This window comes from Protopterus annectens, chromosome 6.part1 (genome assembly GCF_019279795.1).
Source record: "Protopterus annectens isolate FY-2018-M chromosome 6.part1, PAN1.0, whole genome shotgun sequence".
Taxonomy (NCBI): domain Eukaryota; kingdom Metazoa; phylum Chordata; order Ceratodontiformes; family Protopteridae; genus Protopterus; species Protopterus annectens.
Window position 1 is genome coordinate 578773461 of NC_056738.1, and position 26639 is coordinate 578800099.

A 26639-nucleotide genomic window follows, 5' to 3' on the forward strand; every position below is an offset into this window, starting at 1 on the left:
AGAAATATTTATAATATTATTGAAGTTGTTTGTTTGAGGTAATATAACCTTGTATAAATGTGAGCTAAAATAAGCAAAAAGGAAGTAAATATATATTGTATAGAAACCTGTTTGTTTAAAACTATATCGTCCAAATAAAATGTGGTATAAAACAGAGATGATAGCGTAGAGCACAGGTTCCCAAACTATGCGCTGTGGTGCCATGGGGAGCCGCAGCTTTCTTACGCGAAGCTTAGCAGCTGATTGCAGGTAAGTGAATGCCTTTATGAGTGTGTGCGTGTGTGTGTGTGTGCCTGTCTGCATGTGTGAGTGAATGCGTGCATGAAAGCAAAAGAGTCTGTGTGTGTGAGAGAGATCGGGAGAGTGACAGCTATGTGTGAGGGAATGCAGGAATGAATGAAAAAGTGGCTTTGTGTGTGTGTGTGTGTGTGTGTGTGTGTGTGTGTGTGTGTGAGAATGGGAGAGTGAGAGCGGTGTGGGAGTGAATGCAGGAATGAATGAAGAAGTGGCCGTGTGTGTGTGTGTGTGTGTGTGTGTGTGTGTGTGTGTGTGTGTGTGTGTGTGTGTGTGTGTGTGAGATCGGGAGAGTGAGAGCGGTGTGTGAGTGAATGCAGGAATGAATGAAGTGGCTGTGTGTGTGTAAGATCAGGAGAGTGAGAGCGATGTGGGAGTGAATGCAGGAATGAATGAAGACATGGGTGTGTGGATGTGAGATTGGGAGAGTGAGAGTGATGTGTGAGTGAATGCAGGTATGAATAATGAAGTGGCTGTCTGTGTGTGTGTGAGATTGGGAGAATGAGAGCAAAGTGTGAATGAATGCAGGTATGAATGAGGAAGTGACTGTGTGTGTGTGTGTGTGTGTGTGTGTGTGTGTGTGTGTGTGTGTGTGTGTGTGTGTGTGTGTATGTTTGAAATCGGAAGAGTGAGAGGGATGTATGTATGAATATGTAAGTGGGTGTGTGGGATGTGGGTGTGAGATCGGGAGAGTGAGAGCGATGTATGAATGAATGCGTAAGTGGGTGTGTGGCTTGTGTGTGTGACAGACAGTGAGAGCGATGTGTGAGTGAATGCAGGTATGAATGAAGAAGTGACTGTGTGCGTGTGTGTGTGTGTGTGTGAGATTGAATGTCCAGATTTTTCCCTCATATTTGTGGTGTGTTCCTCCTAAAATCTGTACTTTTCTGTCAAATAATTGAGGATTGAAGTCATTAAATAATGACAAACATTTGAGTTTAAGACTCCAAATCCTTCAGAGAATTCATGCTAATGCAAAACCTATTATTTAAAATTAAATATTTAAATATTTAAAATGTGTCCCTATTTGTCCCCACCATCATTTTAGGCTTTTTCCAGATTATCTGGACAAAGCCTAAAATGATGGGGGGACAAAAAGGAACAGATTTGAAATATTGCTTTTACAAACTTAGAAAGTTGATAGAATAATATGTTTTGCATTAGTATGAATTCCTTGAAGGATGTGGAGTCTTAAACTCAAATGTTTGTCATTATTTCATGACTTCAATCCTCAACTATTTGCCAGAAAAGTACAGATTTTAGGAGGAACACACCAAAAATATGAGGCAAAAATCTTGAATTTCTGCGAAAATCTGTACAGTTGAGAGGTGTGAATCACATACACACACAGTCACTTCCTCATTCATACCTGTATTCATTCACACATTATTCTCAGTCTCCCAATCTCACACATACACATACAGCCACTTCCTCATTCATACCTGCATTCATTCACAGACACACACACACACACACACACACACACACACACACACACACACACACACACACACACACACACACACACACACACAAACACACACACACACACACACACACACACACACACACACACACACACACACACACACACACACACACACACACACACACACACACACACACACACACACACACATACACACACACACAAAACCATTTCCTCAAGTCACTTACCTGCATTCATTCACACTCGCCGCAAACTAATGAGCTTAACTGCGAAATAAACCACAAACTGTTCACGGTTTATTTTGCATCTAAGCTTATTAGTTCGTGGCGCCCCTGTGAGGAAGCCATGGCTCTCCAGGGAGCCGCAGCACACACTTTTGGAACCCCTGAAATATGCACTTTATGCACGTTGCAGGGGGGGGGGAGCCTTGGGAAAACCTGGATTCAGCAAGGAAGCAGAGAATCAAAAAAGTTTGGGAACCACTGGCATAGAACACATTATTGTTTATTTAGACTTAATTTTCCATATATACAAAGTTCTTAGGTTTGAGGTTACGTTTATAACAGTAGTAAATGTACGAACATGACTGAAAGAGGGTTTGAGTTATCCTGTGTAATGGGCTCAGACTCTCTTATATTACAGCAGCATGTGTTCCTTCTTTCCTTTCTTAAAGTCAGTAAGATCATTTAATGCAATAATTTCACTGAAAAATTTAGGAAGAAGAGGTGAAGTTGCAGAAAGATATTCTTTTCACAAATAGCAAATGGAAAAATTAGGTTTAGTTAGTGTGAGATTTGAACTGGACGTCAAGGAATAAGTAATTCTTGTGCTATCTTATTCACTAATCTGGGACAGTACCTTTCTTTAAGCAATTTAATTGTGGGTATGTTGAGAAGATCATCTGCCTTAGCAACAATGAGGAGCCAGTTTACCCTTTGGATGGAGATCCTATGATGTTTGTTACATTTGGCAAGGACCCCCGAAGGTTCAGCCACGATTTTTGATACACATCATTTACTGTACTTCAGGTGGCAGCTGTCTTCGCTGTGGCAGTAGCATACTGATAGGTAACATGGGCTAATGCCAAAGTCACGCCCTGTACAAGGTGCTCAAAACCAAGTGACATGTGCTTCACATGGTACCCGGGTACCTAAGCACTGTCACGCAGTCCGCAGTACTCATCTGTCACACATGTGGCACATCAGCTGCTAATTGTAATTCTGAGACTTGTAAAGAGTGAGCCCTGGAATTATGAAGAAAAGTCTGAAAATATTGGAGAACAGCAAGTATTGAAAATAGCTGTTTTGCTTTAAAACTGATTTTTGTAAGGGGGCATGCACATACTGATGTGGGGAGCAAGCACTCCACACCTACTGAACTTATATCAACTCCAAGATTACCATACCTTGGAGAAAACAGAATATTTTGAAAAACAGCAATCTCAAACTTAGTATATGTAAGTCCACATTTTTCATCATTCAGTCTTCCTATACCAGGACTCACACTAACAAATCTTGTTCTATCAAATGCTTAGGGGTGCATAACATTCTGAGTTAGTACAGCTAATTTACTTTTAGAGCGGGACTTTTAGAAGGTCTCCCTTCCCCTCATTGTCCTTAGAGGTGGACTGTTACGACCCAGAGGTTCTTGACTCTATGACAGGAAAGGCCAACAAAACTTCTCCACCATGGCACACAGTTAGAAGGATGCCTTCTTTGGAGGAAATCCTCGTGCTGATTAATATCTGACACAAACTTGCCTGTACTACCTCTACCTTCCCTAGAAATTCCGTAGGAGGTGTCTGGACAAAAAGAAAGATGAGTCTTGTGCCATCCCACCAGGAGAATCTGTGCTGAAGGATGACAATTTTGCATCCTGGAAGCATCTGGGTTCTGCTTACTCCATGCTTACAAAGGATGATACTCTTCATAAGCCTCCAATTGTTAGTATTAACATCCTGAGCAAATGTCCTAGAGTAGCCTCCTGTAAGAGCTCTTCAATCCAGCTTAGGTCTGAATGACCAAAACAGCCTGCTACTTTACAGAAATCTAAGGCATTAGCAAAAGTGAGCAAGAGGGTTCTGTTGTGCCCTTTTGGAGCTTGTTCCCTCAGTGGTCTGTCTCATCTCCAGGTACCAATCCTCCATAGTGGATAAGGCAAAGGAAAGGCTGGCAGAGATCCTTGAGTATGAGAATCAAGGTGAATAAGGAGAAAGATCCTTAACGCAGCTTCTACATCATCCTTCCTCATAGCCCACTTTACTTTGCACTGATTTAGGGAAAGTTCTGAAATGTGCCTCCACTGGATGAACTAACTCGGGTATTCCCTTACTTAAGGAGGCAGGACATCCTCTGTGTCCCTTTATGTTGTGATCCTGTTTTTGGTCAGGACTCCCTGGACCTGGTTAAGGACATTCAGAACAGGAAACAAGTCTTTCCAGCTGTAGAAAATCTCTGTGTTACCTCCCAGACACTTCCTGCCACAGGAGGTATTAGGCTGTGTGTGGATGGTAAGGGCCGGAAAGTGTCAGGATGTGTTATCCTCTCCAGCTGTACTAGCAAAGTGTCCATGGAGCCAAGACCATGATTACCCTAGATATCATCCATGACTGTCTGTGTGTGTGTTGGGAGAGGATTTCTTAGGATGACTAACTCTGTAGGCCTAGCAGAGGAGTCACAGTCCTCTTACATGGGACTGCCTTTTTTGTGGACATTTCTCTGCGTTTGCTCTTAACTGAACTGCCAACACCGAGGATTAGTGAGTTCTGAAGTCCCTATGGATCAGTGTTCTACCCTAGTTAACAAATACAAATAAAATAAATAAAAAAGAGTTCTAATGGATGGTTAATTCAGGACCTCTAAGCTATTTTGACCTCACAGACCTTCTTTTGTACTCATAAAATTATCTTCCTAAACAGTGAACATTTCTCAGTCTCATTATGGAGTTTTATTTCCACCATCAGAACCCGTACTTTGGGGAGCATGTATATAGTATTAATTTAGTTGGGTTCCCTCTTCATGATTTCTTTTGCTCCATAGTACTCCTAGTAAGGCATCTCACTAAAGATTATGCAGTAAACTATCACTGCTTGTGTGAGATTTCTGTGCAGTATGGGGATTTTCTCCTTTCCAAACTGTTATGCAGCTGAATAGTTGGTATATATAATGGAGGTGTTGGAGGGCAAAACCATCTGCATGTTGGGTGCCAGGGACTTGCTCCCCACCCTGTGAGTGGAGGTAGAGTGTAGGCCAGTGTTGTTCGTGATCAGCAGTTATCCAAGAATTAATTCCAGATTTTTTTTACTTCAGGTGCTCACATGGGGAAAGCAAGGGGCACACGTAAGCTCCTCCATGGTTCAGGGGAAGTGAATCCTTGGCCAAAGAGGGGGGTGGGATGAGGTCCACATAAAGCATCTGGAATTTCAGACTGTGTCCCTTACACTAAGAGTCGTGAAAGTGATATGAAAAGGAAGAAAGTAAGAAGCTCCAATAGAAAATACAGAAGAAGGCGGCAAGCCGTAAACCTAAAAGAAGGTACAGAAAATGTCAGTTTAAAGAAAAGAGGTCTTGTAATGCAGACTCACTGGAGCAAGTCCTTTTGGGAATCTCTCAAGCTTATAACGTTTAGTTGATATTGCAATAAAGGCTTTTATGACAAACCTATTGATATTTTATCAGGGCAGTTCATGAGAGAAGGCTACTAATGTAACTACAAGGCTTATGTCACTTGCAGAAGTTGAAGTCAATCAGCTTTGTCTCATGGACAGTTTTTTCTGACTTCCAGATCCCTACCACCTGTTTTTATCAATGCCCACTGCAGTTCCAGCAGTCACCACAAGTTTATGCTAGGAAGTTGGTCAGCCACAGTTTTACATTTACTCACTCACTCCTTTAGGTGTGCTTTTTGAACTCATGTCACCTGTAACAAGGGCAGATGCAGTACCATTTGCTATATGGCTGCCCTATCTGTACAGGTACTTATTTAATGGCCACCTATGTGGGTCACTGCAGAGCTTTTCCAACCATCACCTGAGTTTCAGTGAAGTTTATGTATGTATCAAGGCTTATTCAGTGGTCCTTATGTTTAGGGGACCTTCTCAGAATCTTGAACGCTGTACTAAAAACGGTTTGCATTTTTAAGTTATTGCATATAGAAGTGTCAGTGGTGAGAGGGAGATTTTTCTTGCAGGGTGGTATAAAAATACCCTTACCACTGCAATACCTCACTTTCTAGGTCATAAGTTAGAAAGGCAATGGCAGGTTTTAAGGGAAGAGCACAACCTGTTGAGCCCCTTGGCTGACAGGACCAGATCAGACATAGTAAAAAACATGGTGTTCTTTGTTACTAAAATGTTATTTCACTACTATATGACCATTAGCAGTGTACAAATGTGAGAGATTCAAATTCCTAATAGAAGCCAACACCAGTGAATAAAAAATAGTTCAGAAAAATAAATGACTTTCTTACTACCATTAGGTACATTGAAACTAATGTACAGTGATAAATGGTTGCTACAGGTAACAGCAGAAAGTACAGAAGACTGGATGTTTCCTGTAGGCTGATGTGTTAACTAATTAATTAATTATATTAAGAAAATGTATATTTATACTGTGATAATATGTTGAGTTTCTGTGATCCTTGTGCTTGATGAATAATTCTGTTGAGGGATACATCAGGAAATGCTTAAGGTGGAGAACAAATAAGATTTAAGATGGTATCTGAGTATAGCAGTAAACTGGACAGACTGGGTACTGACTGAGCACTACTGTCTGTGATATTACAAAGTTAATGAATGCAGAAAGTCGTTAAGGACAGTCAGAGCACTATGAAGCATTCAGGAAGGGTATTGAGTGTTGATAGGCAGTAGTAGCAAGTCTGCATGCAGAGGAAGGGCAGAGTCTTAAATTTAATAGTATGTGAATGAAGATATATGTTGCAAGTATGGTACACTTTCTAACAGGCACACATTCAACAGCAGGGTTGTACAATGGTATTTAGCTCTGGGGGGAGTACAGACTGAGTTTTGTTTAGCAGTATCTGTGTTCATGACTGGATACATATTCTTGAGTGGATTTGCTTTTATTTTTGTTTGAAGTAAAATGATTTAATAATGCCACTCGGTTATGTAAATATATGCAGGCACACAGAATTTAAATATATTTTGTCATGGCAGATTAACTAGTATGACTGTGGTCCAGAAGCAGAACACACGATATGTGGTCCCTCCCTTGCAGGATGACTTATAACCATAGATAATTTGAGTATAAGAAATGTTATACATTTTTTTAAATTTTGTTTTATTCACAGAGGCATCGGGGTCAGACAAATTCTGTTATGAGAAACTCAATACAGAAGGCACAGAGAAAGGAAACTGTGGTTGGGATGGAAAGCGACCCACCCCATGCAGTAAACAGTAAGTTCTAACTTATCAGACAACAGAAAAAACAAAAACTTTTGATGTTTTTTTTTGCATTTGTGTGTTTATATAATTAGAACATTTTATAAATTTGTAAATATTTTCAAGATGTTAATAGACTTGTACAAGCAAAAACATAAACAGGGTAAATGGTCATTATATTTCATTTCTGAAGTCTCATCAGTTGAGTTGAGTGTGTGACAATACCTGTTATTACTTCACGCCCTCAAGCTTATAATGTTTAGTTGATAATGCAATCCTCTTTGTCTAGCTGCAGTATTAATAGTCTTTCCCTTGATATCTTCGCGTATGTTGTGGAACGCACATTAATGCTTCCTTCAGCTGTTCGATCTGAAGAGTAATATTAAGCGTTCCGATAGTGTACTTTGGAATGTCCAGTGTTTTCTACTCTGCCAGTTTAATGCTGCTAACTAGGGATAACTCACTATTCTATAGATGGGAGCACACACACCAAGCTGCTTCCGAGTGTGTTTATGTAGTAGCGTACTGCAGAATTCTTACTTTCTGTTGGTCAGGCATAAAGGCAATGCAAGCAGATTGCCAGCTTTCACTGATGTTTTGCATGTTAGGTAAAGTGCTGAGACAGAAACATGCTCCATTCTTGGAAGGCACAGCGATGAGTAGTGATCTGTTAGATGCTTTCAGTCAGAAAGCAAACAGACCGAATTCATTGGCACCAGGGGAAACATCAATTTTTGTACAAAGCAATCTTTGGAAATCCTGCTTCTCTTACTATTGGCTATCTCACCTTCAGTGGCATTGATGAAGCTATGCCATTGAAAGGAAGAGGGCGGCTATTGCTTTTCTGGTTCATTCGATCTACTGCTATAGTTATAGGTGTAACACGACCAGAAGAGCTTAGCAGCTTGTTTTGCTGAACTTCTTATTTGTCAGCTTTTGTAAACTGCTTAAAGATTTTACTATGAAATCCAAATGTTTGCCTATAAATTTTGCCCTAGTGAGTTTTTCATGAGTTCTTGTTACATTGTGTTTTTATTATTAATCCTTTTTTCTTAACATAGTACTATAATGTAATGCTATCATGTGTTGGTTAGTCTCCAGTATTTTCTGTATGTTTGTGCATTTGAATTAGTAAAGGTTACAAGCTGGTAGCACATTTCCTTGTGACAGTATCTTTAGTTCCTACCTTCATAATCTAAATGTTACATGGTGTCAGAAACAGCTAGTTTTGAAGAACGGTACAGCTACAGCTATCTGGCCATTAGAACTGGTGGATACAGACTTTTTATTTGTTCCTGACTGAGTGGTGTAACTGAGGTGTACAATATACCATATTTCTGCATATTGCAGGGGAAGAAGCAAATAAAGTGTGTAATACATTTCAGTTTTGAGGGAGAGAAAAAAAAGCATTTTTCCCATTTCAGGATTATCTTCAGTTGAGGAAGAATATAAATCAATACCACCAGGATGCATATGTCATCATGGTACTACAGAACTTAAAATATCCCAAAATTGCTACCATTGACTGTTAAATATAAACACAGTCTCAAACAGTAATAATCTCAGTCATTTCATGTACAGCCCATCAACATATCAGTTGTAAAAAGCACTCTACAAACTAACGGTTTCTGACTAATATTTATACTAACACCCCTCTCCAAAGTACTCATTAAATGTATCCAAAAACAGATATTACACCATCTTGCAACAAATAACCTATTAGCCCCACCCAGGATGGTTTCTAACCTGGAAATAGCACAGAGTCAGCACTGCTGTCCTTCCTACACAGTATTAACCTTTGCTGTGTTTGTAGAACTGAATGGCATAACCTTAGTAGAAATACCATAAAATAGTTTAACAGCTACCTTTCTAAGCAATTCCAAGCAGTTAAATGGCCTCACATATTTTCTGACTTTCTCTCTGCAGGCATAGAATATAAGGTTCTGTATTCCGTCCAATCCTTTTTAATATTTTCATTAATTATATGTAGACAAATATATCCAGTGCATTTCTAATGGAAGATGCAGATGATTCCACATTCATCTCTTTAGCTAACTCCCTGGACCTTTTGCAGGATGTTACCAAGACAAACTTCCATTACACTGAGTGACGGAATATTGATTCACAACTACCCTCAATCCTTATTTGGTCTACGTGAACACAGAATTAACACTAAAAACAGTACATCAGTTGAATAAGTTGCTAATGTCAAACTTCTTGGAATTATCATTGACCATAACCTCAACTTTAGCATATTGATTATATTAACTGCAAAATCCACAAAAAGCTTGGTTTGCTTTACAAAGCTAAACCTTACTTAACCAAACCTGCCCAACTGCATACAGCCCCAGATCCTCCTCATACCAACTTTACTAACTGCCTCATTTATATTTACAAACATTCCTTAAGTCCCAATACATAAACCAGAGAAAACATACAATAAAGTAGCTAAGTGTGCAGGAAATATTGCTAACAAAACCCGTCAGTGTAAAATCCCTTCATAAAATAAAATAAAATGGCTATAACTACTTCATCTGCTTACTCTTGTCCAGCACAAGACTACCCACTGAATACTTTTCAAAGCAATTATCTACCGACCACTATCCAGAATAATAGAAAGATATGTCCATACAAGAAACTGGATATCACAGCTTCTTTACCCGTTACGAGTTTCTAAATCAAGCAATAGGTATGATGAATCATTATATAATTTCTTATGTTTCCATATTATGGAACTTAATTCCCGTTTTTCTCAGACAATATCACAACTGCTCTTTCTTGGAAACCTGAACTCTCATGTCTTTGTACCTGAACTAACCCTCCACTTCCTCAGTCATCAAACATTCATTAATGCTCTTACCCCAGGCAAGGCTCCCTGCCATATCCTTGTCTTACCAGTTCTGCACTCCATTCATGCTGTACTTTGCCATCTTTTAACCATCTTTATTTCCCTTTTATTCTTTAGATCTAAAGTAACAATTCTGCCTACTCATATTCTCCACTCTGACCACTAAAACAGCTAATTAATTATATTTTCTCTTCATATCCCTTTGTCATAAGCAAGACCCTGACTACACTTTAAGACTATATTGAATGTATTTGTTTTACCCCCATCACAGCATCATGTATTACAAGACTTTCACAGTATGTAACATCAGAATGTTATGGCAAAAAAAAAATGTTTGCATGTTATTTCTATCAGAGCTTTTCTTCCTGGGCCTGTGCTCTTTCTCAGCTGGACTAATCCAGGTTAAGAAATGGAAATAAATAAACTGATACATTTTTTGAATTAATGTGGTTAAATAATAAGATAAAATCATCTCTGAGCTATTGGCTTACTTATTTAGGTGATCAGTTTTTGCCATTGAGTCATGCTGATATAAGAATGTAAAGTACGATAGTTAATTCCAGATATTTTAACTGGAAGCAAAGAGTAATGGGTAAAAAATCAAGATGTGCATGTAACAAATGATGGTTTGCTGCATAGCCTTGAACATTCATTTGTTGTTGTAGGATGTTTTTAATATGTGCCTCATACAACTATATAACTATATAACATATACTACAGTAACAGCCAGATGTGCTCCAATGAAAGTTCTAGTAACATTGAAGGATAAAATTGAGAAGAAGCTATACAGAATGAAGAATTATTGATATTACTAAGAAATATTCCTAGCCTCCTCTCCAAGTGAATAGTACGGGTACTATAGTTAAACCAGAGAAGCTGCATAAATGCACAAATCGTCAAGACTTTATTAAAATTCTAAAGAGAGAATGTTATCCACTTCATACTGTAGAAGTTGTTACTGACATGCCATGCGTTAAGTATTTCTCTGTACATTAGATGGTAATTGTCGCTCTTCTTATGTGCATTAAGAAGATGTTGAGGCTTGGTGTTCATTTAAATAGTTTATTTTATACAAATACATCAGGATGGATGGCAGGAACATTAAACTTAAACAAACTATCTAACTGACTGATTACATACTTGCATGCTCACACTCTGAATACTTACTCAAAATGGCACTCTTGCTTGCACGTGCTCAGTACTTATATGTACTGCTGACTGAATGTAACGCTTCTTAAAGGTATATCACCCACACTGATCTACATCCTCCTTCTTTACTGAGCTGTCTCATATAAACAATGACATTTCAATAGGCATGCAATTATACAGATACTAATAAAGTGAAACAACAGTCATGTCCATGTTACCGTGTATCTGGAAGTAGGTTTCGAGATGCGACCTGATCTCATAATGTAATAGTTAGGACTAGGCTTAGCAACAGGGAGAGTCACTGGGGAATGTTCTGCTTGAGGAGTCTCAGGGATTTTCTCAGGAATGGGGATTGCTGACAGAATGCTCTGTGGAACAGGAACATTGGACACGTCACTCTGAGAACTAGAGTCTTTGTCACAGGCAAGATGGTGTAACACTGGTTCAGACACTGGTAACAAATGCTTCCAATTTCATCTGAATTCCACTCCTTGTGATTCCACAATGTACGATGATCTTGGCTCTTGACACAAACGTTTCACAAATCTGATGCGATCAAAACCTTTTGATGTCTGCATCCTCACTATATCCCCCCTTTTTCAATGAACTGAGCGGTTTGCTGGTTTTATCATAGTAAGACTTCTGGGACAAACTCTTTTTCAACAGTTGGGCCTGTAGTGCTTTGTTGCTCTTAGCTCTTGGAACCAAAAAAGTACTGCTGATTGGCAATGTGGCTCTGGTTTGTCTCGACATAAGTCTCTGGGCAGGTGAACCAAGATATTTATCACAAGGAATGTTCCTGAGATTTAACAAGTTGAGAAAAACATCGGTATTGTCATGTCTGGATTTCTGTGACACCTGTTTTGCACTTTGAACTGCATGTTCAGCTAAGCCATTTGACTGAGGGGTATTCAGGACTACTCGTAATATGAAAAAAGTCCACCTCTTCTGCAAATTTCTTGAACTGCTGACTTGTAAACTGTGCACCATCATCAGAAATAACTCTGTGCGGACTACCATGGACAGAAAAATGTCACTTCAACGTAGTAATGACAGTACTGAAAGGTTGGGAAGCAGGTCAATCTCAAACCAATTTGAATAAGAGTGTACTAATACCAAGTAGTGTTGACCATTCCATTCAGAGATATCTATGGCTACTGTCAACCAAGGTAGTTTAGAAATCTGGCTTAACTGAAGTGGTTCTTTTCGTTGATGCGGCTTTAAACTATTACATACTGAAAAAGATGAAAGTACTTTCTCAATATCTCTTGACATAGAAGGCCAAAATACTAGACCTCTCACCATTCTAGTGGTAGAATCAGTTCCTGGGTGGCCACAATGAAAGATCTTAATATACTGTTGTTGCAAGGATTTTGGAACAATCACTTTAAGACCTTTCATGATGACACCATTGTCTGACAAAACCTCATCTCTGTATGGAAAATACTGCTGCACTTCTACTGGTAAACAAGATTGCTTTGAAGGCCATCCTCAACTGAAAAAGAGGTTTAGCTTCTGGAGAATTGGATCTGAAGTTGTCTGAGTTCTAAGCTCATCAAGACATGTGGAAGAAAAAATTCTCACTTTCATGACTTCATAATCAAGTTGCTCATTGTTATGCTGTTCTGTGTTTTTTTCTGGGCAATCTGGATAAAGTATCAGCAAGATAAGTAAGTTTGCCTTTTGTGTAAACAAGATTGAAGTTGTACTTCTGAAGTTTGAACATCATGCATTGCAGTCTAGCTGGAGCTGTATGCATAGGCTTTTTCTAAATTGTAACTAGAGGTTGGTGGTCAGTTTCAATGTGGATAGGTCGACCATAAATATAATCATGGAACTTCGAACATGCAAACACAATTGCCAAAAGCGCTTTCTCAATCTGGACATGCTACATCTCAGTCTGGGTAAGAGTTCTTGAAGCATAGGCTACTGGTCTACCCTCATGAAGAATGACTGCACATACATGAAACGTAAAAGTAACTGGTTTGTGAACAACAAAGTAGCTTAGAGTTGGTGGGTTGGCAATTTTCTGTTTCAGAACATCAAATACTCTTTGATGCTGCTCTGACCATGACCAAATTACATCTTTGTGTGTCACCACTCATAATAGTGCTGAAAGTTGACTCAAATCTGGATTGAACTTGCCTAGATAATTGATCATGCCAAGAAAACGTTGTAGAGCTTGGACATTGTCTGGAGCTGGCATCTCGAGAATTGCAGTTTGCTTTGAAGGATCTGGTTGTAAGTCTGAACTGGTAAACAAGTGACCAACATACGTAATTTCTCGTAGCTTGAATTTGCACTTCTGAGGATTCAGGTTAAGATTCACTTCACTTGCTCTTTCCAGAACTTTCTTGAGGTTTCTGCCAAGTTCAGGTCACCATTGCCTCCTACTAGAATGTCATCTACTATAATAGCACAGGGATAGTCTGAAAATATTTTCTCCACTGCACACTGAAAGACTTCACTGGCAGAATTTATTTATTTATTTATTTTACATTTGTTAACTGGGAAAGTCTGACTTGGATCGAGCCAATTTTCACCGGAGGCCCAGGGAGAAATGCTCCAGATGCATGTCTTTGTAATGTGCGAGGAAACCAGAGCACCTGGAGGAGACCCACATGAACGCAGGGACATGCAGACTCCACATAAAAGGCACCCCAGACGAGAATTGAACCAGAGAACCTTTTACTGTGAGGTGACAACGCTACCACTGCACTACTGTGCCATCCAAATTTATTCCAAATGGCATTCTCAGAAATCTGTATCTTACAATTGGTGTACTGAATGTGGTTAACAATAAAGATTTTTGGTCAAGCAAAATGTGCAAAAATGAACTCTGCATTTAAGACAGAAAAAACAGTGACATTTGGCATGAGGACAGCAACTTCTTTGACTGTGCGCATTGGATGGTGATGTCTTTTCAATGCTTTGTTCAAATTGCTTGGATCAATACATATTCTGATATCATCTGAGCTTTTCTTATGAGCTACTACCATAGAGGATACCCATTTAGTTGGTTCTTCTACTAGACAAATTACTCCTAGCTGCACCATTCTGGCTAGCTTGGCTTTGACTCTGTTCTGCATAGCTACTGGAACTTTCCATGCTGGTCTGATAACTGAGCTGACCTCTGAGTCTAACTTCATAGCATACACAACTGGTAGTTTGCCTAGTTTGTTTGCAAAAATATCAGCATACTCAGAAAAAATTGTTTGGGTGAAATTTGAGCTGTTGTCATTCAGGCTTACATGGTGAACTTCTTTATTAAGTGAAAGCAGTCCCATTTTCAAACTGTCCCTGAGGTCTAATAATGACTGCACGTGTCTCTTGACTACAAAAAACTGCAAGTCATAGCTGTTCCCAGCAGAGTAACATGAAAGCACTATTGAGCCTTTGGTTTGAATCTCTTCACCACCATAAGCAACAAGCTTCACACACTTTGTCAAATCAAGATACTCTGCAGCTTTTACTCTAGCAAATGTTTCTGCTGACATAACATTGCTCTTTGAGCCAGTATCTACTTTGAGCGCTATAGGATTTCCATTAATCCAAACAGTATAAAAGATTTCATTCTTTGCCTATAAATCTACTGCATTGTCTTTTTCATCAACCACAGACACACCATCAACATAAAAAGTAGGGTTGCAGCTTTCTAATTGGTCAACTTGCCTCTTAGAATGCCCTCTTTTAATGAAAAGAATATGCTTATTTGATTTACAAAACCTTTTGAAATGACTCCAGTTATTGCAAGAATAACATTGTTGATCAAAAGTTAAGCACTTTTCTCTTTTGGGTTTGTGATTTCCACCACAATTATGACAGCTGACTATAAAGCTTGGTGGGGGCACATGTTTTGACTTTGCTGACTCACCCTTATGCTTCACTGAGCATGCTCTGGAATTTGCTGGAAAGACTCTGGGTTTCCCAGGGACTGTTACAGGATGTGCAGTAGCTGCCATGTGCCTTGGGCTTGTTTCTTTTAACCACGTGCTGCATACTATCAACATAAACTTTGTCAATGTGCCTTCGAGAGCTATTCTCATTTGTAAGCATACCTGTGTGCTTTTCTGTAAGCTCGTATATCTGAAAAATCTCAATGGCCTTATTCAATGTTAAATCACTGTCTCGAAGCAAAATCTTTTTCACTGTGTCATTATTAATACTACACACAAGCCTGTCTTTTATCAACTCATCTCTCAAATCACCAAATCCGCATGTTTAAGCCTTGTTTCTCAAGTCAGTTATATATGCTGCAAAGCTTTCACAAGGCTTTTGATCTCTTATGTAAAATAAGTGCCTTTCCGTTGTAACATTAATTTTGGGGTTACACATTTCTCTAAATTTATGTTTTAAGCACTCAGGGTCTTCACTTGTTTCAGCTGGTACCACTATATGGCAGCTTTCCCCCTCCCCTGCAGACACAGCAGGTGTCTACACAAATGAGCACTCTTTCAATGGCCTCTGAACCAGCTAAATTAAGCAGAGTAAATGCCTTTGTATGTGTGTCTTTGTCAGAAAAAGCAGCCTGTGTGAAAATATCTTGTTTCTGCTTAAACTCTGTTCAATTTTCTGCAATATTGCTATCGAACACAAGTGGTGCAGGTTTGTGAAATCCTTCTGCCATGCCCACTGATTATAATAAAACACCAATGCAAAATGGCCCTTGTAATTATGTATGAATATACACACACACCAGGTACTTGTAATAATAGTCAAATGCAAAAAAAAAAACTCTTTTGAAATACCGTACTCTGTGAAATATGCTTTGAAATAATTGTACTTTATGAAATATTCCTTGGAATAACTGTACTTTGAAAAATAACTGTACTGTAATGCTACACACACTTGCAAACACTTTGCACACTTCAGATATTTTGAATAGCTTTAGTTAATATGAAAAAGTAGCACAGTGAAAAAAATATGGTTGTTTTTCCCTTTTTTGTACATTTTATGCAATTTGGATATTGTTTTAAACATTTTTGTAACTATTTTGAATACTTTTGTATCAGTATGTCACAGTTTCGGACATTTTGTTTTATCATAAATTAATTTTGAGCATTCTGAGTGCTTTGCTTTATATTTGTAAAAAAAGAAATCATTTAAACAAGTTTTAGTACCTGGATTTTGTTTCTGACCTGTTTTGTGAGTCATTTGAGCAGTAGGGATGATCCACTCCTGTATATTCCTCCAACTTTAACTGGTTGCCTCATAGCTGTAATTCTGGATCCCATTCTGACACCATGTCACTCTTCTTATGTGTGTTGAGGCTTGGGTGTTCATTTAAGTAGTTTATTGTATACATGTACATCAGGATGGATGGCAGAAACATTAAACTTAAACTATCTGACTAACTACATGCTTGCACGCTCAAACTCTGGCTGCTCACTCAAAATAGCACTCTTACTTGCATGTGCTCAGTGCTTATATGCACTGATGACTTAATGGAAAGCTTCTTAAAGGTATATCACACACTCTGATCTACAGTAGTCAAGGATTTGTGAAATGCAAGCTGGATTAAAAAAGCTCCAACTTTATGAATTTAATGTAGCTATATAAACATGAAGATTCCTTATACTGCCATTTTATGTTTGATCAGCACCTGACATGTTTCATAGAGCTGTAGTGAAGATGATTGAAGGGTCTGTGAGTATTAACCACTGATGATATACTGGTACATGGTGCAATCAGAATAGCACATGGCAGAAAACTGATTCAGCTACCGAGTAGAATGAGACAATATAATCTTAAACTGATCAAGAATAAAATGAAGATCAGAACTAAGACATATGGGCCATGTTTTGATTTCATAGGGTTTGAAACCAGATGAAGATATCATCACCCTTGTACATTTGCTGCCACCAAAGGATAAGCAAGTACCTATGAGAGTATTGGACATGCTACATTTATCTTTTGAAGTTTATATTTAGTTTTCCTGAAATACATGTGCCAGTGAGAAAATTACTGGAACAAGGGGTAGAGGGTGGAACAAGGAAGGTAGTTTGACTTCCTTAAGTTATTAGTTACAAAAGTACTTACACTAATGTATTTTGATGTGAATAAGCCAGTTACATTACAAGTTGATACCAATCAGAGTGATATTAATCCAGTAATTTTCAGGAACAGGATACGTTTGTTTAAGGGTCAATATTATTTACTGACTGTCAGACACTAAAAGTATACAGGGCATAAACACAATGTCCTGTGCTAATCACCTCAAAACCCTATCTATATACCCAGTTTCCTATAGACTTCTGAGAGGTAATGCCTGGCATTACCCACCCTTGGCCCCAGCTCTGATGAACCCTTTGCATATCTGCAAAACAAACAACATCAAAAGTACTAAACATAAACAAGACATGGGGAGACAAATATTTATCTCAGATAATTCCCTTTCTCTTGAACAGGCTACCCATTCATGTGAAACAATATCCATCTTAACCCTGTTTAAGTGTAACTTGGACCATTGGATGGGAAATCAAAAATTCACCCCCGGTCTGGTGACTACATCTCTGATGGACAGAAGCATTCAGTGAATAATGGTGTAACCAACAATCATCCTCTATATAAACATCTAAAGCATATAACCTGTGGGACACATTTTGGTTGCACAGCTAAGCTTATACAGGTTGTAGTATTCATTAGTCTTTTATGCACCTATGAAGAAAATATATTCTCAGATGAAAAAAAAAATGCTTGCAGTTGTATATGTCTGTCAGAAGTTTCACCAGTATATATGTGGAAAAGCATTTCTATCAGAGAGGAACTGTATGACTTAGAAAAGTATTTTCAAGATATTGCTGCATGTGGTATTACTGAGGTTGCAAACATTTGCTTTATATTTTCTGAGATATGACCTGACAGTGAGCCAAGCTGTCAGATGCATATTGCAGAATTATACATATTTATGGGGAAAGGAAGAAGACCTCTTGACTGATGAACTGGAAGTTGTATGTCCATCAATTTAAATATACATTTCATGTAACTTTTATATAAATAGTATCATGAAATTATCTTGTTTATTCATGAATCATCTCAATAATAACCAGAGCTGTTTGCAATTGCTGACATTTACTGATCTGTACTTAACTTTTTTTGTAACAGATTTTAGTAGTTAACACTTGGCAGATAAATTGCAATCATTAATCTGATTAATGCCTTTATTGGAAATCTTCTCCTACATGTTAACAGTTTTTCACCTTTCTTTGGTTGTAAATACAGTCCATTATGGGAATTTTTTAGACTTCATTGTAACTGCACATAGGAATTTAAATTTGAAAAATAGGCATACGAGTGTGTTTGTAAGATTAAGGAGTTGTTTTGTCTCTATAGTCTAACAATCCTGCAAAAAATTTGACTGATTGGAAGGCATTATAGTTTTGTTTTTCAGTATTGAATATATAGGCATATTTATCGGTAAGAACACCAATTAAAAGTTCTTAAAAATGAGAAGTTATTTTCATAAAATGACATCTGGGAATTATTCCCATATTTTAAGTATAATTTCCAGTGATTACCATGGTTTCATTAATATTTCGGTTCATCTGTCTCTCTTCCTCTTTATCACTCTATGCAGATACATAGACACACACGTATATATATATATATATATATATATATATATATATATATATATATATATATATATATATACATATGGATCTATGTCAGTTGACTGAGTTTTCAGAAACTCGAAATTCATATCTGTGAAATAATACAATCGAATTTCTGAAAACTCAGTATAAAAAAAAAATCAAAAAAACAATCAAACATTTTTTACAACTTTGCAAGGGGACAAGCCCCTCTGCACCCCCTGCTAATCATATATACCAAATCCAAGATCACAGTCCATTGAGGAAAACTGCAAATTTCCCGATCCTCACTGTACCACAATCTCCATTCAAAAGCTTCTGGTTTTCAGAAATTCGATCATATCATCTCAACGAGATGAATTTCAAGTTTCTGAAAACTTAGTCAACCAATAGGGATCTCTCTCTCTCTCTCTCTATATATATATATATATATATATATATATATATATATATATATATATATATATATATATATATATATATATATATATATATATATATATATATATATATATATATATATATATATATATATATATATATATATGTATATATACATAAATTTGATTATTTGTATATACATTTATATATTTTTATAAACGTATATATATATATATATATATATATATATATATATATATATATATATGTGTGTGTGTGTACACATACACACACACACACACACACACACACACACACACACACACACACACACACACACACACACACACACACACACACACACACACACACACACAAACACACAGTCAAAATATGGATATGGTCAAAGTGCAGGTTGTGTTGAATGAGTGTTGTAGTTTAAAATGCCAGGCTTTTATAAAAAATTTTTTTTTTTGAACATTCAGACATCTCAAATTCATGATTTTCTGGTAGTTTTCCAAAAATAAAAAAATAAATGAATTGTCCTTGGTTTTGGATAGTGGAATCAACTATGTGTACCAAGACAAGTTCAAGGGAGAGTGTTGCTGAACATGTTCTTTTCTTTGCATCAGAATTTAGGAATAGTATTAAAAAATTATTGGTCATTGATAACATTCATTATTTCTACTGCCTCAGTGGAATTTTGCATCATCTGCCAAGGTAACTCAATACTGGCCAGCTTTCAAAAGCTCATACTGTCCTCCCTTTCTCTTCCTGTGACAGCTGATTGGCTGAGTGTACCCTGAGAAGGAAGCCTGCAGCTCTCTCAGGAAGTGAATACCCAGTCTTCTTTTGCCATCCAAAGAAGAAAGTCCTCTGACTCTTCACAGAATCCAGTGCTGCTTTTTTCTGGCTTAGATAAGTCCTATTTTCCCCCTTCCCCCATTTTATTCTTAGATTTATTATTTTCATTCTATTTTTATGTTTATTTTAAAAAAAATATTTTAATATTTTATTTCTGTGAGCACTTACAGTAATTCTTGTGAGAATTTCTGTTTGTAGCAGTGTTTATTCATCTTCTGTCTATGACAAATGCTTGTTTTCACTGTTTCTGGGGAAAGTTTCAGTATTTCTGTCAGAACTACAGTGTGTAAGTATGTTAGACACTAAGGGCTGTCTCATGTAGTCAGAAATGCAAATTAGTTGCTCCTGTTTTTACTGTTAATAATCGGCTTTATTTTCATCTTTGGCAAAGAAATATTGCAGAATTTGGATTTTCAACATTTATACATAATTTATTGTATGTGCAACTCTTCTCTGTGTGTTTTTAACATCAGATCATGATTTTACCACTGATGTTATTTGAATATACTGTGGAGATTTCACTCTCTCGGAAAGAAAATGTAGTTTAAAAAGCTATTAAACATTATTTTATGACAGTTTAACATGGATAAAGTGTGTGGAGCTAATTTTTAACACTTGTTTGACACATTGGTTGCTTTGGTGTTTGGACTTTGTGTACTGGAAATTCTTTAATTTCTGTCAGTTCTAAAATAATTTTGAACAGTTTGGCAAAGTTTAGTTGTCTGGGGACATGATTATTACTTGAAACTTTAAGTGCTTGTGATACATTATTCAGCACTGTCAGCTGATTATTTTGGCTGGTGTTCTCTTCTCTGACTTGATGGATCCTAACTCTGGTTCTCTGCCCATCAAATCCATGTGCACCTTAAAAAAACAAAGTAAAATATGTCTCAGCCTATGGTTAGTGATTCCGTTAGGGCCAATACTCTGCTCGTAGACCTTTTACCCAGTCTCCATCTAGTGCTGCTTTGTTGACCATTATGGAATGGAGTTCAGACACATCCTTTGAGGCTGCTGTAGTACCTGGTGCAGGTACGGAAGAACCCAACCCTTCAGGAACAGAAGTTTTCAAGACATAATATTCTGTCCCTAGATATTTTATCTATTAGTGAAGTTAGCAAGAGAAAGAAACAGAAGCTTCATCATACAGTTGACAATCAGATTATAGCCATTTTTAAATCTGATATGGTTTCCTTGACTAAGAATGTCCTGCAGACAGATAATTTTGGTTGCTGTTTTCCCATACATGGCCCTAGTGCTAGTTTGCCTGTTTCAGAGAATAATGAGGAATCTGATGAGGACAATGGTAATTTCCTAGTTGACACGGAGTCCAGTCACTCTGATTCTTTCGATCGTGAACCTGAGATTTAGTCCAAACAAGTGTTCATTTTTCCTAAAATGATTGCTAGATTTAGTGTTGGGTTTGCTTGGAAACAGAGATTACCATAGAGCTACACAGGGTATATCACCTTGTAGAAGACAAGATGCCCAATTCTGTGGCTTTTTGCCCACTCCTACCAGTCTTAGAAGATGTTTATAAAGCTGGCTGCAGGACACCAGTATCTATTCCAGCAGTCCCTAAAAAGGCTCAGAGAAAATATAGGATCTCCTAGGATATGACAGGTTTCTTTACTCATTTGACTGCTTATCCAACTGTAGTCTCCCCAGCTACTTGCTCAGATAAAAAGTCCTTGGCTTCATCTAAGCCACCATTCCCTTCATCTAGTCCACCATTCCCCCCTCCGTAGGGATTTATCCAATTTCTCACCCTCTACCTTCAATGAGATCTTATACAGTGTGATCTGGATACCATTAAAGCATCTCCCACTCAATGATGCTGTTGAGTTTTTTAATTCAGCATTTCTTGAGACCTTAGATAGAGTAGTCCCACCTCACCTGAAGAGAGTTAAGGCTAAACCTGCCAAATGCCTGACCAAACAAACTAAGGACATTATGTCTGCTAGAGACAAAGTTGGAAAGCTGGCAAAAAAAAAACAAACACCCAACTGACCTCAGTCATTATAAACAGCTATACAAACAGGCAAAACATCTAGTGGTTAAAAAAAAAGAACATTTCCAAACTCTTCAAAACCAGTACAAACAAAACCATAAAAAGCTCTGGGGAGCACTCAACTCCCTACTTTGTCCAGCCACTAAAAATAATCCGTGCCCAAAACCTGAGAAGACTCCCACTGAGATAGCCACTCTCTTTAGCTCTAACTTTATTGATACCATAGCAAAGCTAACCTCCACCTTTCCACCAACAAACCATCTAATTCTCCATCATTTCCCTGCCCAAACACCTCTTTATCTACTTTCCTCATTCACACCAGTACCCACCTCCACTATACAAAAACTTCTTCATAAACTCAAGCCATGCACAAATGCTTCAGATGACTTACCGGCTGAATTTCTACAATTAGCCGCAAACTCCATTGCCTATCTGGTCAGTATACCCCTCAACAGATCCATTAAGGAGGCCACCGTATCTGTAAGAAAGCATTTGTTCTTCCTCTATATAAAGGTGGCTACAATTCTGATATCTCTAATTTCCGGCCTATACCAATCATCTCCCCATCTCTAAAATATTAGAAAAATGTGTTCACATTCAGCTTCTCAATTATCTTGTAAATAACCACATCCTTTCCCCTACTCAGCACGGCTTCAGGCCAGGACATAGTATTAGCACTGCTCTCATATCCTTTCTGGACACATTAAATAGGTATCGAGATGCTGGATACTTAGTTTCCTCACTCTTCCTAGACCTCTCAAAGTCCTTCGATACGGTTTCCCATCCAAACTTTCCAACTTAGGTATCTCACCCCTCACCCTGGACTGGTTTTCTAATTATCTCTCAGACAGGCAACAAGGCACCAAATGGCAAAAATCCTGCTCACCATTTCTGAAGACGACAACAGGTGTCCCCCAAGGTTCAATACTAGGCCGCCTCCTATTTAGCATATTTATCAATAACTTTCATACCACTCTTACTCATGACACAGTTATCCAATATGCGGATGACTCTACAGTCATTTGCTCTGCCAAGACTGTGTCCAACCTGTAGCAACTTACCCAACAGGCCTTCACAGAAACTGAAGCTTGGATGTCAAGAAACAATCTTGCTCTTAACCCTAGTAAAACTAAGCTTATAATATTTACCCCCCACCAAAAAAAATACCTCTCTCAACAGAAATAAATTCTCTGTCTATTCCCTAACTAATACTAGCATTGCCATCATTCAAAGTACCAAACTATTAGCAGTCATCATTGATGAAAATCTAACATTCGACCTCCATATCCATAACAATATCAAAAAAACACATCAGAAACTAGGTACCCTCTATAGACACAAGCACTTCTTTAACTTCACTACCAAGAAAGCTCTAGTCTCTTCTTTCTTGCTTCCATCTCTACTTTATGGTACCTTATCCTCACCAAAATACAGTCCTTGCTAAAAAACAAACTTGACTCATGCTACAGTAAGATCCCCAAATTTGTAACTAACTCAAAATATTCATCCCATCACTGTCTATCTTTACACCAACTAAACTGGCTTGAACTGCCACAACACCTCACATACCTAACTACTGCACATACATTTATATACAGACCATGTATGTGCCCCTCTCTGTCTTCTTTACTGTCCACCTATCATCCCAACTGACCTCTTAGATCTGAAAACACATCACTGCTAAAAGTTGACAAACCAAATCTATCAGCTGGTCAGATGCTTTACTCTGTCACAGTCTCTAAACTCTCTCACCTTCCATCAGGACCATAAGGATCCTGTTCTCTTTAAATCATCCCTAAGAAAACATCTTTCTTCACTCTGGCATTGTTCAGGTGCCAAAACAAAACCTTCTTAAATATCTGTCTCCTCACTTTAAAGCTCTCCCTATTCAATCTCAATGCTCCTTAAATCTCTCTCACATTATCTTACCACAACAACTGCATGAGCTCAAACTCTAGTTGTTAAATCGTTGCTACTAACACCCACAATCAAATACAGTTAATCTTCAAAGCTGTTTCAGAATCATTTAATTTTACCATCAATGTTAGTTATACGACACAAGGTAGAAGTGTGTAAATATGTATATAACATTGAACCACTGGGATTACATTATTCCTAATGTAGTGTGGCTGTATAAACTCTGTATTAGTATCAACCTCAGTGTTTTACACCGTTGTAACTGTTTTGTACTCTATAATGCATGTTATTTTCTTGTATGTACTGTCATATTATGTTGGAGCTTTTGTCCCTGGGCGTCCACCTAAAATGGGGTCACCTAGGCACAGTGGACCATCCTGGTAAACAAATGCAATAAATAAATAAATAAATAAATAGATCTTCAGGACAAAATAATCTAGCATTCAGGATGCTAAATTATCAAGGCCATATGTAGTAATTTATTTTACAGTGTGCTTACAATTTGGATAATTTTGTTCAAGCTTACTTGCTGAGCAAAAGTTTTATATGAATGAAATTGTTTCTAATTTGACTCAGGTTTTGAAACTTACTTTGAATGGTGTGCTTGAATATACAGATAGTCTTGAGAAATGTTGCTTTTTCTGTTGTATTAAGACGGTATGCTTGGTTATGTAATCAGAACTTCTCTGATGATTAAAAATCTGAAATTCTGAAAGCAGCCTTAAGTTGTGAATTGGTGTTTGGGCCTTTTGTTACACAGATTATCAGACAGTGGGATTATAGGGCAAATTGATGTTTCATGTACCCAAAGTTCTCCCAGACAAGGTGCCTTCCTTCAAGGGGTGGAACAAACAAAAATCCCAGCCAAACAAGTCAGGGAACCAAAACAAAATGGCAGGAGGATAATTCTTCAAAACCAGACAAGAGGGGTTCTGTTCTGCCAAGTCATAGACCAGCCCCCACCCTTTATTCTCTTTTTCATCCCCCCAGACATTCTCTCTCAATCCTGCAGCCTGGTAGTAAGAAGTCTCAGACAAACAGGTTCTGTGAATAATTTAGAGAGGATCCACTTGGCAGTGGATAGAAAATCCTCCCCCTTTCAGGGGAATCCCCCCCTCTCCCACCAGACCAGACAGAGCTGGTTCCTTCAGTGCTCCGTCACATGGCAGAAGCAAGGGTCATAGAACCAGTACCCGAGATACATAAAGGCAAATGATTTTACTCCAGAATCTTTTTGGTACCAAAAAAGGAGCACTCTTGAAGACCCATCCTAGATTTGTGCTTTCTAAAAGTTCCAAAATTCAAAATTCTCACCTTCCAGTCAATCCTATTGTTGCTTCCAGATCACTATTTCATGGTGACTTTAGATCTCAAGGACACTTATCATGATATTCTTATTACTCCCAATGTCAGGAACATTTTGAGATTTGCTATGTCTGGCATACATTATCAGTTTTCTGCATTACTCTTTGGGCTATCAACTACACCTTGTGTATTTACGAAGTGCCTGGCCCCAGTTGCAGAACCTTAGGCATCCACATTTTTCTTTACTTAGATGACTTGCTGATTTGTGAAGATTCTGCATCCAGGTGCTTGGAGTCCATAGACAGGGTTTAATCCCTCCTTTCCCACCAGGGTTTCAAACATAACCTTCAAAAGCCCTTCCTCACACCCTGTCAATGAATTATTTTCCTGGGGATAGATAGAAAGAATGGCCTGCCTAACAGACGACACAGTTTTGACTTATCAGGGCAGTTTTTTGAAATTCTTTCTTCTAAACATGGCCTCAGCAAGAGAATTCTTCAAAATTCTGGAATCAATGTTCCTCATGATACCACTAACCAGACTATACATGAGAAAAAAATCAATGGTACTTAAAGAATTGTTGGATCCAGAACCTTATTCCCTTATATTTCCAAGGGCTGCTACTGGGATTTGTGAAACAGAAACTGCAATGGTTGAGGGATCAACTGTCTCTGAATCCAGAACTCCTCCTCTCCTCATACCCCAGCCCATTCTGTCCAGATGGACTCTTCATATTTTGTATGGGGAGAAGTGTCCATGGGAGTTCATGTGCAAGGCTTTTGGGGCCCTCAGGACATGCCAAAGCACATAAACATAAGAGATGTTGGCAGTGATTCATGCCTTAAAAGTTATCTGCCACTTATGAACTCTAGGTCCTCTTTTAGTGGTCACAGACAACACTACTGTGATGTGATACCTAAACAGCCAAGAATGTATAAGGTCATACCATCTTTGCTAGTTTGCAGTGATTGGCTGGAAGTTGGCTATGCGGCATTCTCTGACTCCTCAGGCTTCATGCATTCTGTCAGAGCAAAACACAGGCAGACAGACTAACAAATCCAAGGCATCCACTCACAAGTGGATGCTCCATGTAAAGGTCTTCCAAGGCTTGATCCAGACATAAGGAACACCTCAAGTAGACCTGTTTGCCTCCTTTCAAAACATACAGTTGAAAAATATTCTGTTCAAGATATACTTGCAGCAGTGCTTTGGAAGACAGACACTTTATCATTCCAGTGGTTGAGAATGTCCCTGTATGCATTTTCACCCTTTCTAATGATTCCCAAGGCACTTCTAAAGATTCAGAAAACATTACCAAAAATTTTGGTAACCCCGTTTTGGCCTGGGCATAGTTAGTTCTGCCTTTTGATGGAATTGCCAATGGCAATTACCACAAGCTTCCTCATAGACTGGCTCTGCACACACAGCAT

The 26639-nt window shown here is 38.1% G+C and overlaps 1 protein-coding gene across 3 annotated transcripts in view; it reads left to right on the forward strand.

The window, feature by feature from the left end:
• The window catches only part of ADAM23 (ADAM metallopeptidase domain 23), a 1167569-nt gene that overhangs the window by 979745 nt on the left and 161185 nt on the right, over positions 1–26639 (forward strand). For all 3 annotated transcript variants that reach the window (XM_044076026.1, XM_044076027.1, XM_044076028.1), the window contains exon 21: positions 7052–7157. In XM_044076026.1, the coding sequence (XP_043931961.1) occupies positions 7052–7157 (106 nt within the window). The remainder of the gene's footprint in view (positions 1–7051; positions 7158–26639) is intronic.